General features: G+C 47.9%; 3 protein-coding genes and 1 non-coding gene across 5 annotated transcripts; 3 read left to right on the forward strand and 1 right to left on the reverse strand.

Annotated features, from left to right (window-relative positions):
* Positions 1–856: 856 nt before the first annotated feature.
* On the forward strand, positions 857–2,862 carry LOC121054277 (U-box domain-containing protein 26-like). Its single transcript, XM_040523623.1, has one exon. It carries the CDS (start codon positions 1,385–1,387, stop codon positions 2,630–2,632), a length of 1,248 nt encoding a protein of 415 aa, XP_040379557.1. The 5' UTR covers positions 857–1,384; the 3' UTR covers positions 2,633–2,862.
* Positions 2,863–2,901: 39 nt separating this feature from the next.
* TRNAF-GAA lies at positions 2,902–2,974 on the forward strand. The gene has a single exon. It is a non-coding gene; the product is annotated as a tRNA-Phe (tRNA).
* A 3,078-nt stretch (positions 2,975–6,052) lies between these two features.
* LOC102700334 (outer envelope protein 61-like) lies at positions 6,053–7,470 on the forward strand. The gene has a single exon (XM_006653360.3). It carries the CDS (start codon positions 6,142–6,144, stop codon positions 7,267–7,269), a length of 1,128 nt encoding a protein of 375 aa, XP_006653423.2. The 5' UTR covers positions 6,053–6,141; the 3' UTR covers positions 7,270–7,470.
* Positions 7,471–7,484: 14 nt separating this feature from the next.
* On the reverse strand, positions 7,485–12,996 carry LOC102700618 (mitogen-activated protein kinase kinase kinase 3-like). Of its 2 annotated transcripts, none has more exons than XM_040523170.1 (11): positions 12,466–12,996; positions 11,213–11,743; positions 10,813–10,900; positions 10,640–10,702; positions 10,017–10,177; positions 9,856–9,931; positions 9,181–9,240; positions 8,982–9,089; positions 8,679–8,915; positions 8,213–8,325; positions 7,485–8,132 (listed from the first exon to the last, which is right to left on the reverse strand). In XM_040523170.1, the coding sequence occupies exons 1-11, from the start codon at positions 12,879–12,881 to the stop codon at positions 7,877–7,879; spliced, it is 2,109 nt and encodes a 702-aa protein (XP_040379104.1). In that variant the 5' UTR covers positions 12,882–12,996; the 3' UTR covers positions 7,485–7,876. The 2 variants fall into 2 exon arrangements, with proteins under 2 accessions (XP_040379104.1, XP_015691463.2); XM_015835977.2 differs by having other exon boundaries at positions 7,485–8,135.
* Between the last annotated feature and the right edge of the window lie 678 nt (positions 12,997–13,674).

Below are 13,674 nucleotides of genomic sequence, written 5' to 3' on the forward strand. Positions count from 1 at the left end.
CTGTCCTGGGGCAGAAGCACTGCCTCTCTTGCAGCTTAATGGGTGATTTTCCTGAAACTTAAACATGATGGAATGGTCATATGAAAAGAAATGTGTAGCACAATGGATGAAGTAAAAAAGATAAGTGGAGTAAGCAAGCAGAGAAATGAAGTTGGGAGAATATCCATTTTTGGCTGTAGAGCAAAGAAGTACAGGTAATGAAATGATCTGAATAATTGCTTATTTGCATGTGTTGATCATAATAATGCTTTCTAAGCACTCAATTTTCTAGGTCATAACTGTGTTTCATGTGCCATGTTAACATCATACACTCATTGTGTCTATTGCAGATGGAACCATCATGGCACATGGAGTACTGCTTAAGGATTCAGGTTAATCCATACTAGTTGGCTGCAGTGATAGCCACGCGCATAATTCAGAAACATGTTGGTTATCTCAAACTGTAATAAGAAATTCAGAATACATCCTGCAGTCCTCACATTCAGTTCAAAGCAATATCCCCTTCAGAACGAAAACAAATCAAGAAAGATAGAATTTTTCTCTCTGTGACGGCATTGGCATGGCAAGTCAGGATCTTCCAAGTTGCAAACTGCACGGTTGATAATTCTTGGTCTAACGTAGTATGCCCAACAAAAAAAAAGTCATAATTAACACTGCAATTTGGATATGAGCCAATCTGTAAATTGCATTCCAACCGGTCCCCAATTCTGACTGTCCCCACGTTTTCAGGTTTGCAAAAACTTTTCTCTACCTCTCCTCCTCTCTTGTTCTGGTCCAATCACTGGACCTTTCCCTTTCTATGACCAACACCAAAAGAAAGTTCTTCCATTTGCCTCTTGCCTTTATCTTGCAACCATTGCACACCCCTCACTTGCTCTTTTCTCTCTCTCTCTCTCTGAGCTTCAGATAATCGGAGCCCATATCCTGCTGTAGCCTTCCATCTGTGCAGAGCTGCAGATGCAAGTGCAACTCCTGTTGTTTGGCCTGCTCTGTGTTCTTGGTCGTCGTCGTCTTCATCAAGTACAACCACATGGTCCAGCCACAGTGCAGTAACTCTGCAGCAGTCATTTGACCGGTTACATCTGCTGTGTGTTAGATTGTTCAGCAGTATACATGGCCATGGATTCCTGATGGGAGTGGCATGGGAGTGAGTGCTTGAAACAGGCTCAAAAACCTTTCCTTTGCTGCACATTGCAAGTTTGTAGCTGGGTTTCTCGAGGAGCTCTTGATTTGGTGTGATTTGATGTGTGTGTATTTAGCATCTGGATGATCTGTTTTATGATCTGAGTTGTGATAGGTCCCAGTGTTGTTGTGTTCTTGTGGATTCATAGATTTGCTGCATTTCTTGATGGGTCGTTGTTGATTGGATTTGTGGGTGGAGAAGATGAGCGTTCCGCATCTGTTCAGGTGCCCGATCAGCCTGGACATCTTCACGGACCCGGTGACGCTGTGCACGGGGCAGACGTACGACCGGCCGTGCATCGAGCGGTGGCTCGCCGCCGGCCACCGCACCTGCCCCGTCACAATGCAGCCACTCGGCGACGCCACCGTGCTCGTGCCGAACCGCACGCTGCGGCACCTCATCGAGCGCTGGCTGTCCACCGACCAACAGCACCACAACCAGCAGCAGCAGCAGCTCCCCGAGCAGCCGGCGGCGGTAGCGTCGACGGGCGCCGAGGCCGACGCGGAGGAGCCGTCGCTCGCGGCGCTCAAGCGTCGGCTGGAGCAGCCGGGCGCCGGCAAGGGGAAGGTCGGCGCGCTCAGGAAGGTGATGACGCTGGCGTCCGAGTCGGACGTCGGCCGCGCGTGCATGCTCCAGCTGGGCTTCCTGCCCGTGCTGCTGCAGCTCGCCTTCCACGCGCCGCCGTCCTCGGAGTGCCGCGGCGAGGTGGAGGAGCTCGCGCTGCAATGCGCGCTCAGCCTCATGCCGTCGAGCGCCGCCTCGCCGCAGCTCGGCTGCCTCAACGCGCTGAAGAGCGAGGCCAGCCTGGCGTCGTTCGTCCGGCTGATGGAGCGCGGCCGCGGCCGGACTCGGGCGGGGCTGTGCCGCCTCCTGGAGACCATCGCCACGGCCTCCGCGACGAGGGAGCTGGCGCTCGTCGTGGCCGCGTCGCCGCGGGTGTGGCAGGCGCTCGTTCCGCTCCTGCAGCACGACGGAGCGCCGCCGCCGCCGCCCGACGCGTCGGAGGCCGCCGTGCGCGCCGTCGCGGCGATCTGCGCGTCGGAGCCGGCGCGGGGCAGCGCCATCCACCACGGCGCGGTCGGGGCGCTCTTCAGGCACCTCTCCTGGGCGTCCTCGGGCAAGTGCGCCGCGGGCGAGGCCGCCGTGCCGAGCGCGCTGGCGGCGGTGGAGGCGCTGTCGGCGTCGGAGGCCGGGCGCAGGGCGGTGGCGCGCGCCCCCGGCGCGATGCAGGCGCTGGTGAAGCACGTCTTCATGATGAACTCGAGCAACGACGGCAGCGAACACGCGGTGGCGGCGCTGCTGGCCGTGTGCAGGGAGTCGCGGGCGGCGCGGAGCGAGGCGGCCGGCGCCGGGGTGGTGACGCAGCTGCTGATGCTTCTCCAGAGCCAGTGCAGCGCCAGGGCGAAGGCCAAGGCCAGGTCGCTGCTGAAGCTGCTCAAATCCATGTGAACGACGACGGATCTTCTTCCAGTGTCGTTGTGGAACGCCCGCCATTGCCGGAGTTTAAGGTGGTAGGTGTTCTTGAAAGCTGTAAGTTTTGCGTCAAGAATGTCTACACGATGGCATGTAGGCTGATCGACTCCAGCAATTTCGTGGTTCGGATAGACCAAAAAAAAGTCTTTTTTTCTGCCTGACTCTCCAAATGCAACTTGATATTTAGCAAGATGAACAAGACTAAACTACGGATATAAATCGTGTTTAAGAACACAGAACATAAAGCGGGGATAGCTCACTTGGGAGAGCGTCAGACTGAAGATTTGAAGGTCGCGTGTTCGATCCACGCTCACCGCATTTTTTAAAAATTTTACCTTTCGAAATTTTTCACCTTTGATTCAAAATTTTCGAATATTACCTTTTGATTTGGAAATTTCAAATATCAGCGTCATTCCATTTGAAATTTTTCACCTTTGATTCAAAATTTTCAAATATTACCGTTATTTCAATCATTTGAAATTCCCCCCTTTTATTCGTAAACTTCAAATCTCATTGTTGTTCTATTTAAAATCCCTTCCCCCGCCCTCCTAATTTTTTTGAAATGTTCCCCTTCATTTGGAAATTTCAAATATCATTGTTATTCCACTTAAAATCCCTCCCCCTCCCCCCTCCCCAAATTTTCAAATTTCATCGTCATTCCAATTATGTGAAGTGTATTGTAGTACAAAAAGTTTGAACAATGTATGTTCATCTCTCATTGTGGATGTTTTTATTGTTACCTCATACGAACAACACAAGCGCATGCATGAGTCAAACTGGCACTTAACTTTTTCCACTCTTCAATTCGTAAAAGTTTGTAGTATGTGAGTCCATGAACCTTCGCACTACACATGATGTAGTCCATGCTTTGCGGGTCATCGAACCTTCTCCCTCTGCAAATCTAGGAAGTTCGCGCGCGCTTAGAGAGTACTCGAAACTTTGCACTTTGGGAGGTACCGAAGTTTGCATTTCACGAGTTACCAAACCTTCGCACTCCATAGGGGTTGAAGTTTGCATGTTGCGAGATGCCAACATTTATTCTCTATGAGTCGTCAAATCTTCACACAAGTTAGCACCGCACAGGTCCTCAAACCTTCGCACTCTATGAGTCGTCAAATCTTCACATAAGTTAGCACCGCACAGGTCCTCAAACCTTCGCACTCTATGAGTCGTCAAATCTTCACATAAGTTAGCACCGCATAGGTCCTCAAACCTTCGCACTCTATGAGTCGCCGAACCTTTACAACCCACGAGCGCCAAAGTTCGTACTCCTCGTATACTAAAACCTACCACTCCACAAATCACTAAACCTTCGAGTAACTGTGAAAGCTTTGGAAAGCTCTTCAAGACAAAGCTTGATTTTCAAATCTTGTATCATCTCCACGCACATCTAAAGTCATTCCCCAAGGTGCACCTGCTCCATTAGCCATATCCCTCAATATATAGTTTAGTGGGGTGTTTTTCCATCCATGGAAAATTCTTGTTTTGTCATGGGCAATAGTTTTCACCAAACAAGCCATCCAAAGGGTATATTTGTCCTCATGAAAAACTATTTGCTCTAATTTTTTTCTTTTTGTATTTTTATCTCCTTGTTTTCCTTAATTTCTTTTGATTTCGTGGTGGGTATCTTTACTTCCTCTTCCCTACCCCACGTCATGCAAAAATCAAGTGATTTCTTTATAAAAAAAATTGTTTACATGTAATAGTTAGGCCCGGACCGGAGCTAGCAATATTATTTTAAAACCCCTATCCATTGATATTTGGTAGTGTTTTGATCCGTGTGTGTTCTTACGATTGTTCAGCCTACTAGGCTTGTTAGCTCAAGAGTTCAGGAGGTGAGATTAGTCTCTCCAATACCGTCCTGACAATTCTAGTATATGCTTAAACTTTCCAACAAACTAGAAAAGAGCCAAAATGCCTACAGCCTTTTATAGTATTCAGCATGACTAGCTTAATCTCCTTCCCATATCATACTATCGTCATTTACTCAGGCTGCGTTCTTGCTCCCTAAGTTAATTTATCCGCCTCGTTTTCCACGGACATGTTTCTCGAACTGTTAAATGGTATATTTTTTAAAAAAATTCTATAGAAAAGCTGTTTAAAAAATCATATTAATTTATTTTACCTTTTTAATAATTTATAATTAATTAATCATATACTAATATATTGCTACGTTTTTTATGTCATACATAAGTTAACTTAGACCGAACACAGCCTCAGTCCCCTCTCTCCCGTACGCCGCAGCCAAGCAGTAGTGCAGTACCTCGCCATATATGCAAGGTGGCGGCCACGAGATCTCCACACCCCCCCTCCGTGCTGTCCGTGTTCGATTGAAGCCCATTAAGTTAATTTATTCCGGTGCGAAAAACATAGTATATAATTAATTATAAAATAGATTAATTGGTTTTTAAAATAATTTTTCTATAAAAATTATTTAAAAAAATACACCGTTTAATAATTCGAAGAGCGTCCACAAAAAACGAGAAGAATAAGTTAATTTACGAGCGGAGCCGACCTCTCCCCTCCCCTGGTTGGGAGCGGTGGTATAACAGCGCGTAGCTGGAGGGGGAAAAAATCACGGCGACGGCGGCTGAAACCATACGTGTAGCATTTTCCGTAGTATAATCGTAGATTTCTCCTCCTGTCTCGTTCCCGGCTTCGCCCGCCGCCTGCACCAAACACTCGCGAGCGGGGGCGTTGTCGTCCTGCATCCTCGCCGTTGAGCATCCATACTTCCATCCGTTACGTAACCACGTCCACTTTTTTTTTTCTGTTCTGGGATTTGCATCATAAACACTATATAGGTTTTCTTATTGATTGATACGGCTTGATCTGCCTTAATAACCTTTAGAGAAGCTATTAGTAACATTTTTTTTCTTTTGCTCCCAAGATGTTTGTGCGTTCAACTGAACCCCCAGGCTACTCCTAATAGAATTTTTTTATTTTTTTAATAAATAATTTTATTATAAAACCTCGGAGAAAAATATTTTTACCGTATGAATCTTATGGCTACGCCAATATTGATGGTGCTACCACACAGATTATTTGGTGCCACCGACAATGGCGTGACAGCATAGTCTTATCATACCGAGACGCTCTGTCATGCCAAATTCTCCGCGTGGCAGCGTTATCTTGTCACGCCAATATTAATGACGTGATCAAAAGGTTCATATGGTGAAAATGTTTTTCTCCGAGATTTAGTAATAAAATTATTTATTAAAAATTTTAAAAAATAAAAAAATTCATCCTAATAGTAATCCGTCTCACTCCGGCCTTCCAAAATAAAACGGAATCGGATCGGAGAGATCCGAATCCGTCTCTCTCCCGCCTTCCCAAACCGCAGATAAATAGAGAGAGCACAAACCCACAAAGGGCCACAGCCTTCCCGACGCCTCCGTCTCCGTGAGCGCGACGAGAAGAAGAGGAAAACCTCGGGAGCTCAGCCGATGCGCCGCGCGCGCGCTGTCCGCCGCCGCCGCCGCGACATGGATCCGGAGATGATGCGCGTGGCGCAGGAGCAGATGAGCCGGAGGTCCCCGGCCGACCTCGCCGCGCTGCAGCAGCAGCTGGCGTCGAACCCCGGCCTGCTCAGGTTCGCCGCCGAGAGCGTGAAGAACCTGAGCCCCGACGACGTCCGGCGCGCCGCGCGGCAGCTGGGCCAGGCCCGCCCCGAGGAGATGCTTGACATGTCCAGGAAGCTCGCCGCCGCCAGCGCCGACGAGCTCACCGCCATGAAGGCGCAGGCCGAGGCCGAGGCCGAGCAGCGGCGGGTCTCCCAAGCGGTGTCGAGCGCCGGGGCGCTCAAGGCGCGGGGCAACCAGCTCCACGGCCTCGGGCGGTACGCCGAGGCCGCCGCCCAGTACCGGCTCGCCGCGGACAGCCTCAGGGCCGCGCCGCCGTCCCGGGAGGCGCGGTCGCTGCAGGTCCTCTGCGCCGTCAACCTCATGTCCTGCCACCTGAAGACGCGCCGCTTCCAGGAGTGCGTGGACGAAGGCTCCGAGGTCCTCGCCTACGACCCGGGCAACGTGAAGGCCTACTACCGGAGGGGCCAGGCGTACAGGGAGCTGGGAAAGCTTGAGCAGGCCGTGGCTGATCTGCGCAGAGCCCGCGAGCTCTCCCCCGACGAGGACGCCATTGCCGGGGCTCTGAGAGACGCCCAAGAAAAGCTTGCACTGGAAATGGAAGCAAAGGATCATCCAAGACCAAGAGGAGGCGTCGTCATCGAAGAAATAGTCGAAGAAGAAGAGCCATCAAGCAGCCAGACGAGGTCGTCTTCAACCTCTGGCTACATCGTCTCGGAGCCTTCTGATCCTGCGGCCGACGCGCAGGAGTCCATGATGATGAGCTTCTTCATGAATGGCGCCCCCGCGATGTCCCCGGAGGATCTGGACCGGGCGGTGAGGCTGGTGGTGATGGACGGAGCACGGCAGGTGGCGGAAGCCGCGAGGAAGGCGAAGGAGCTCCTCCTGGGCGCGAACGGGTTGGTTCTTCCCATTGCCGTGCTCGTCCTGGCCGTCGTCTTCCACCAGCTGGGATTCGTCAGTGCGCGATGGCTTCAGTTCGTGGCGATAGCAGTAGTTCGTAGAGTTCTTGCTCTTCGAGGTTTCAAGTAGTTAATCGACTTCGAATCGAGCTAGTGATGTTATGAATAAAAAATCTCAGGCTAGGAATTTTTCTCTTTTTTTTTCGGTTCAGTTTTGTACCAGTTCTACTTCTATACTTGATATATTCATTCATGCTCTTCGGTCGCTTCATATATAGCAGCATGGTTTAGTTTATATTGGTATAAAACGAGAAATCCAAAGGAAATATAAATTGACCGAACATGTTTTGTAAACTGTGGAATATATCTATCTTCGTTGCAGTAGGGAGAAATCCTTACATTTGACAAGGTAGCACTAAACTACTACTACATCATCATCATCAGCTTCTCCAAGCTACCGAATTTACAGGCCGTATTTTCTGTTCGATTTTATGTACCGATATGGTATACTGCAAGGTACAAAGAGGAGGCGACAACCGCCCACAGATTCAATATACAGAATTTCCCTTCTGTCATAGTCCCTTTCCTCGGGAAGCCTTTCTATACTGTACAATAAATCAGATCGGTGTACTAACACGAAGCTGAGTTGCAACATGTTTGCTGACATAATAGCATAAAAATGTATCCAAGATTGTCAGGGGAACGCTTCTGTGTGCTGAACATTCACAGATTGACGCTCAGAACCTCTTTGGGGAACCGTAAGGGCTCTGGACCTTCAGCTGGCTGATATCCTGCCAGGTATCCGAGATCGTGGGGATTCGCCTCATCTCACTCGACATGTAGCTTGACAGATTATGGGAAGCAGGGCCGTGGGAAAATGTCGGGTGGGGTGGAGATGGCAGGCAGCTCCAGTTGGATTGCTTGAACTGCCGCAGCGGGCTTGAGCATGGGGACACTGGTAGAGACATGTTCGTTCTCAGGGTGGAAACGGGGCTGCTGCACGGTAAAGCGTAAGCTCCTACAGGTTGCAGGAAAGTGTACAGACCGACGACCGAAGGCGAGTATCGCAGTACCTGGCGGTGTGTGGCGAAGGAACAGCCGTGGAAAATCCCGTAAAATTTCTCGCGCTCACTCCTAGATCCTTGAGAGGGGCGACGCTTCTCCTTGATAAGAACTCCCTGTTGGACTGCAGCAAGAGTGGAAACATAATGAGGGTGAGGACTCAGGAAAACAGAAACCATAAAAGAAGCAAGCAATGCCCATTTTTTCCCCTTGAAAGGCAAAAATACTACATGAAACTCTATTCAAATAAGATGTCAAAAAGGAGCCCTTGCTCATCAGATCACTGCCCACCATTTATTGGCCAGAAAATCAGAAGAATGCTAGTACCATTTATTGGCCAAATTGGTACGTGCCTATGTAAAGAACTCAACCCAGTGGGCTAATACAGGCTGCTTTTCTCATTGGCCTTTGGAAAGGGCCCATGAGAATAAAAGCCTACCTAAAAGTTGAGTTTAGAATGAGAAATATCAAGTATACCACTGTATGTCTCCCATCTGCTGGTGCAGAAAACGCATTTCTCAGTGCACTGGATTTCGCAGCTCTTACTGCTGGATGGTCTTGAACAAAAGGGTGATCCATCAACTGAGTTGCAGTGGAGCGAGATGCCGGATCACGTCTCAAGCACAGCTGCAAGAAACTTTTTCCTTCCTCAGAAAAGTTGTCTGGGATTTCAGGTACTTCTTTACTGTTTGCGATCTTAAATAATGCAGCCACCTGAAAGATCAAAATGGATCAGCATGGCATTCACCAGAAAACTACAGCAGCAAAGTAAAAGCATACCCCTTCGTATTGATGCCAAGGAGGTGACGCCGTTGCCATTTCAATTATTGTACACCCCAAACTCCAAATGTCTACTGGTAGATGGTAACCTCTACCGTTCATTATAACCTGCATGTTACAACCATTGGGAGGATTTAGAATCATATAAGATGGTGACAAATATGATATATAGAGGTTTAGTGTTGGAAAAATAACTCACCTCAGGAGCCATCCAGTAAGGACTTCCTTTCAAAGAGCGTATTTGAGCACAAGATGATATCTGCTTCAACATAAGTAATGAAATTAAAGGCGTGATGAGGAGAAAACACAAGCTACTTTTATGTGTATTCTCTTGTAGTCATACAAGTATGTGTATTCTCTTGTAGTCGTGAACCAACAACAATAGAGATTGAAAGGACCTGGAAACTTCTGTATATATGTGTATCTATTAATATTAATGCAAAACACGTCAACCAGACAACCACCAATTTTTTTTATCATTGTAGATCCTACAGCTGGGAATAGCTATCAACTCTTTGCAAACTTCCATGGAATTCTTTTCTACTTTTATGCAAGGAGAAGTTAAAACGAAGCTTCATGAAGGAAATAGAATTGGAAAGTGCTTCTATGCCTTCCCATAAATGGAAACAACATGGATGCTCAAGAAGTTAAACCCAATATGTAAATTCAGCACCATTTGGAAACGGCAAAGTATTCATTTAGGAAATCATGGAAGCATTGCTCACCGATTCAAACTATTATAAGATACATTAGCAACATTTCAATGTGAGTAGAAGTGTTGAACCAAAAAGGATGTTGGGACTAAATTTTAGGATAATGAAACTAGACAATGCTGCATATACAGGAGGGAGGATGCTAAAGAAACAATGCATACATGCTTAGCCATGCCAAAGTCAGCAAGTTTGACTTCACCATTAGGGCCAACAAGTATGTTAGCACCTTTGATATCTCTGCCAATATAAACATTATGAAGTGGTTATAGTATTTCTTTAACTACCAAAGGAATGTGAAACAATTGTAGACAATCTGTCCTACCTGTGGACGGTGTTCCTCCCATGCAAGTATGCAAGACCAGAGAGAATTTGTCCAGTGTAATTACGGATCACAGGTTCCTTAAAAGCACCATACTCTCTAAGTAATTTATGAATTGAGCCCCCAGAAACATACTCAAGATAAATTGAAAGTGCATCATCAGTCTGCAAGGAAACATACACAAATAGAGAGTAGAAAGGGTGTGAAAGAAGGTGAAAGGAAATTGAACAATTTAATCATCTAAAGATAAACTATAAATAAAAATGAAATGCACTACTATTACACATACATAATAAACAATTACATGCTGAAGTTTTTTTTAATCCTACAGACATGCTTACACTTGTACATCTAACAAATTGCACCTCTTGTAAGTTTCATTAGGCGTGAGAGTGATTAACAAGGCAAACCAACCAAACTAAATGCTGTTAATTATCTGGATCTGACTCTAGCCAGGACAACCACCTTATAGCTTTAAGATTCCCAGACTTTTTTACAACCTTCATAAGTCCGTCACATTACACATCATGCATGTGCATGTAACAGCCAACATGATAGTTGCAAAGATGTATTGAAGGTAATAGCTGCACGGAGGAAAATGTGATTGTTTATCAAGTAGAGCTCACCATCTCACTTCCATAGTATTGCACAATGTTTGGGTGTGAAAGTTGCCTAAGCATATCTATTTCCTGTTAATGTCCAAGTAAATTAACATGTCAGTGAATCGATTGAACAAGAGATGCGAATGTCGTTACTACTCATCAAAAGATATTTAAACCGAGTCAACTGAGCAAATAACCTGATTTAATTGCTTGAGTCGTTCTTTTGAATGTGGATCATCTGAAATAACTTGGACCTCCTTAATCGCACAGAACTGCCCATTTTCACTGCATAATTTATCATGAACTAAGAATGCTTTCACAAACTGGTATTGGCCAGATTTAGGCAATACCGCAACCATGATGTGCATATCAATTCTCTAACACCATAGAGTTCACAAAAGAAGTCCTATATCTGTCAGACCTCGACTATTAGATGCCATTTAATCTACATGTCAAGTTGTTACCCCAAATAATGAAATATGAAAATTTATCATATATCTTGGAATGCTTATTGCTTTCAATGTGGAACTAATACATTATATAAAAAATGATGATACTAAACTACAGTGATGCCAAACTATAAAGAGACTTTGATACCTGTTAAATCCAAGGTAAACCTGGCCAAATGTACCACTCCCTAACAATTTCCCTTTTTTCCACTGTGATTCTGATTGCAAGCAAGTAGGAGATAGGGGGTGAGGTGAGTAAGAAGTAGGAGATGGAGGAAGAGGCGAGCAAGCAGCAGGAGCTGGAGGAAGAGGTAAAGGATGAGGTGGGCTCTTCAATCCATCCATCATTTTTACTGGTGACCTTGGACTAAACCCAAACTCCCTTGAATTTACATTATTTACAGCAAAAGTATGTCCTTTTGGTCCAGGTGAGAGGCTTCTTGTTCTTGGAGCAAGAAAATCCTCAGGCAACATTCTGCCACGTGAGCAACTGGTTTCACTAGTTGAAGGATCATCAGTGTGCAAATGAAGTTCTCCCATATTAGTGACAGGCACCTCAAAGAACTTGTGATGCTCACGTGACATGCTATGAGATATGAAATGATTATCTTCATTTAAGATCTTATGTGAGTCAGATAGCATATTTCTTCCCCTGATGACAGTAACCGGATCCGTAGACCTACAGATTACACCAAGCAACCGAGATCAGAAATTATCCCGCGCAGGAAATAAGTTCTCAAATTGAGATCAGAGCATAACGATAAACAAAAGCAGTGACATTATCCTTGTGAGTGCAAACGATTTAGCAAAAGAACCCAATACACATTTCAACAGGGCGACAAGAAACAATTATTCAGCGAGCAATTTTACAGTCCTTAGAAGGTACCAAGAGGTATCACTTTTTTCTATGTAAAATTTGGTACCTCATAATACCTTATTTTACACTGAAATTTTGGTACCTCCTGAACCTTCTCAGGGACCGTAAAATTGCTCTTATTCAGAGCATTAACACGCCAGGGCATCCCAAGTAATCCAGTCCACAACACATTAGCAAAGAACAAAAAGAAATGGTTTAGGATTTTGCAGAACTGGAACGACCACAGAAAAGGTCATCTGCTATAGTTGGTAGTTTGGTACGAAGCACACTGTTCACTCAATTGCACGTCCCTAACTCTGCGCTTGACTCAACGCATACAAAAGTAAACCATTCACACCGAAACTAGAGGGGAAAGTAGCATACGAAACCTGAATGCTACGCCTATCAGATCATCACGCAATTCCCCAAATTTAATCACAGCAATCAAGGCTGCTACGCAGCAGCGGCAATCGCACGTTGCACCACAAGAAGGGCGGAAGCGTGGAATCGAGCAGGCGAGCTCCGTTTCACGATCAGTCACTCACCTACACGCGTGTTGATCCGGCGCCTCGTCCGACGAATCAACCGAGGACGCGGCCGAGTCCTCCCACGAGACGTCACCGGCGACGCCGTTCTCCTCGTGAGGAGACCTCACGGCAGGGTCGGGCTCCGGCCCCGCGTCACCCACGGGCACGGGGAGCTTGTACCCGACCTCCCCGAGCCCCCCGCCCCCGCCGCCGCCGCCGCCTCCCCCATGCCGCGCCGCGCCAGGCGAGTCGAGGCTCCGCGCCTTCTCCCTCCCCCGCGGGGTCAGCGAGGGGGACGCGGAGAGGTCAAGGTCGGCCGACTTGCGCGGGGACGACGCCTCCGAGACGACCGCCGCCCCGGGCTTCCCACCACCGCCCCCGCAGCCGCCGCTCTTCGCCTTGGACCTCGACTTGCGTGGCCACCACGCCGGCATCGCCCCCTCTCCTCCTCCCCGCCGAAACTCAGCCACCCAGCGCAGGACGACGACGACGCGGCGGCGGCGACAAAGTTGAGGTCGGGAAAACGAGGAGGAGATATTCTTTTTTCCTCCCTTTCAAAAAAAAAACAGCTACTAAAAATGCGGGGGAGGTATGCGCGCGCGCGCGAGGGAGTAGCGGCTACTGCTACGCTGCGAGCGAGTGGCTGGGAGCCTGGGACCCACGGCGACCCATATGGGCCCTAGCCAGTGTAAATGCTCCTCACCGTCACCTGGGACCCACCCGCCAGCGATAGCACTACTACTTTATAGTAGCTAACGCTTTTGCTTTGCTTTGCTCTGCTCTCTCCCGCCACTTGCGCGCGGCGGCTGGGAGGTGGGGCCCGCGGGTTTGAGTATGTGTGTGTGTGTTTCTTTTTCCGCTCGTGCGTGTGTTGGCTTTCGCGGGACTTTCTTTCTTTTTTTTTTTGGTGCCGTTGTGTCCTCCTCCGGTCGGTCGGTCCCGCGCCGAATCTTCGCGGATGGTGGGTGGGGTGGTGGCGTGCGTGGCGGTGTGCGCGTCGGGGGGCTCGGCGCCCGCCCGCCCGCCGGAAGTTTGGTGGAGCACGCCATGGTCACAGTTCCGCTTAAGAGCAAGTATAATATGATATTATAAGCCGGCTATGCTTACGTGGAGGAGAGATGTGTAAGCAGACTGTTAGCTTATAGCCGGTTTGGGTATAGGAACCAAGAAACTTTGTGAGAATGACATGTGGGTCCTGTATAAATGATGAAGAGCTAACTAGTATAT

Source organism: Oryza brachyantha, chromosome 4 (assembly GCF_000231095.2).
Source record: "Oryza brachyantha chromosome 4, ObraRS2, whole genome shotgun sequence".
In the NCBI taxonomy this organism is placed as follows: Eukaryota; Viridiplantae; Streptophyta; class Magnoliopsida; order Poales; family Poaceae; genus Oryza; species Oryza brachyantha.

What these genes read in the sequence shown, in the direction of transcription:
- LOC102700334 (XM_006653360.3), top strand. Translation starts at nt 6,142, where the DNA reads ATGGATCCGGAGATGATGCGCGTGGCGCAGGAGCAGATGAGCCGGAGG.
- LOC121054277 (XM_040523623.1), top strand. Translation starts at nt 1,385, where the DNA reads ATGAGCGTTCCGCATCTGTTCAGGTGCCCGATCAGCCTGGACATCTTC.
- LOC102700618 (XM_015835977.2), bottom strand. Translation starts at nt 12,881, where the DNA reads ATGCCGGCGTGGTGGCCACGCAAGTCGAGGTCCAAGGCGAAGAGCGGC. An exon ending in GGGAGGAACACCGTCCACAG is followed by an intron (nt 9,932 to 10,016) that starts GTAGGACAGATT and finishes TTATATTGGCAG; the next exon opens with AGATATCAAAGGTGCTAACA. An exon ending in CTTACTGGATGGCTCCTGAG is followed by an intron (nt 9,090 to 9,180) that starts GTGAGTTATTTT and finishes TGTAACATGCAG; the next exon opens with GTTATAATGAACGGTAGAGG.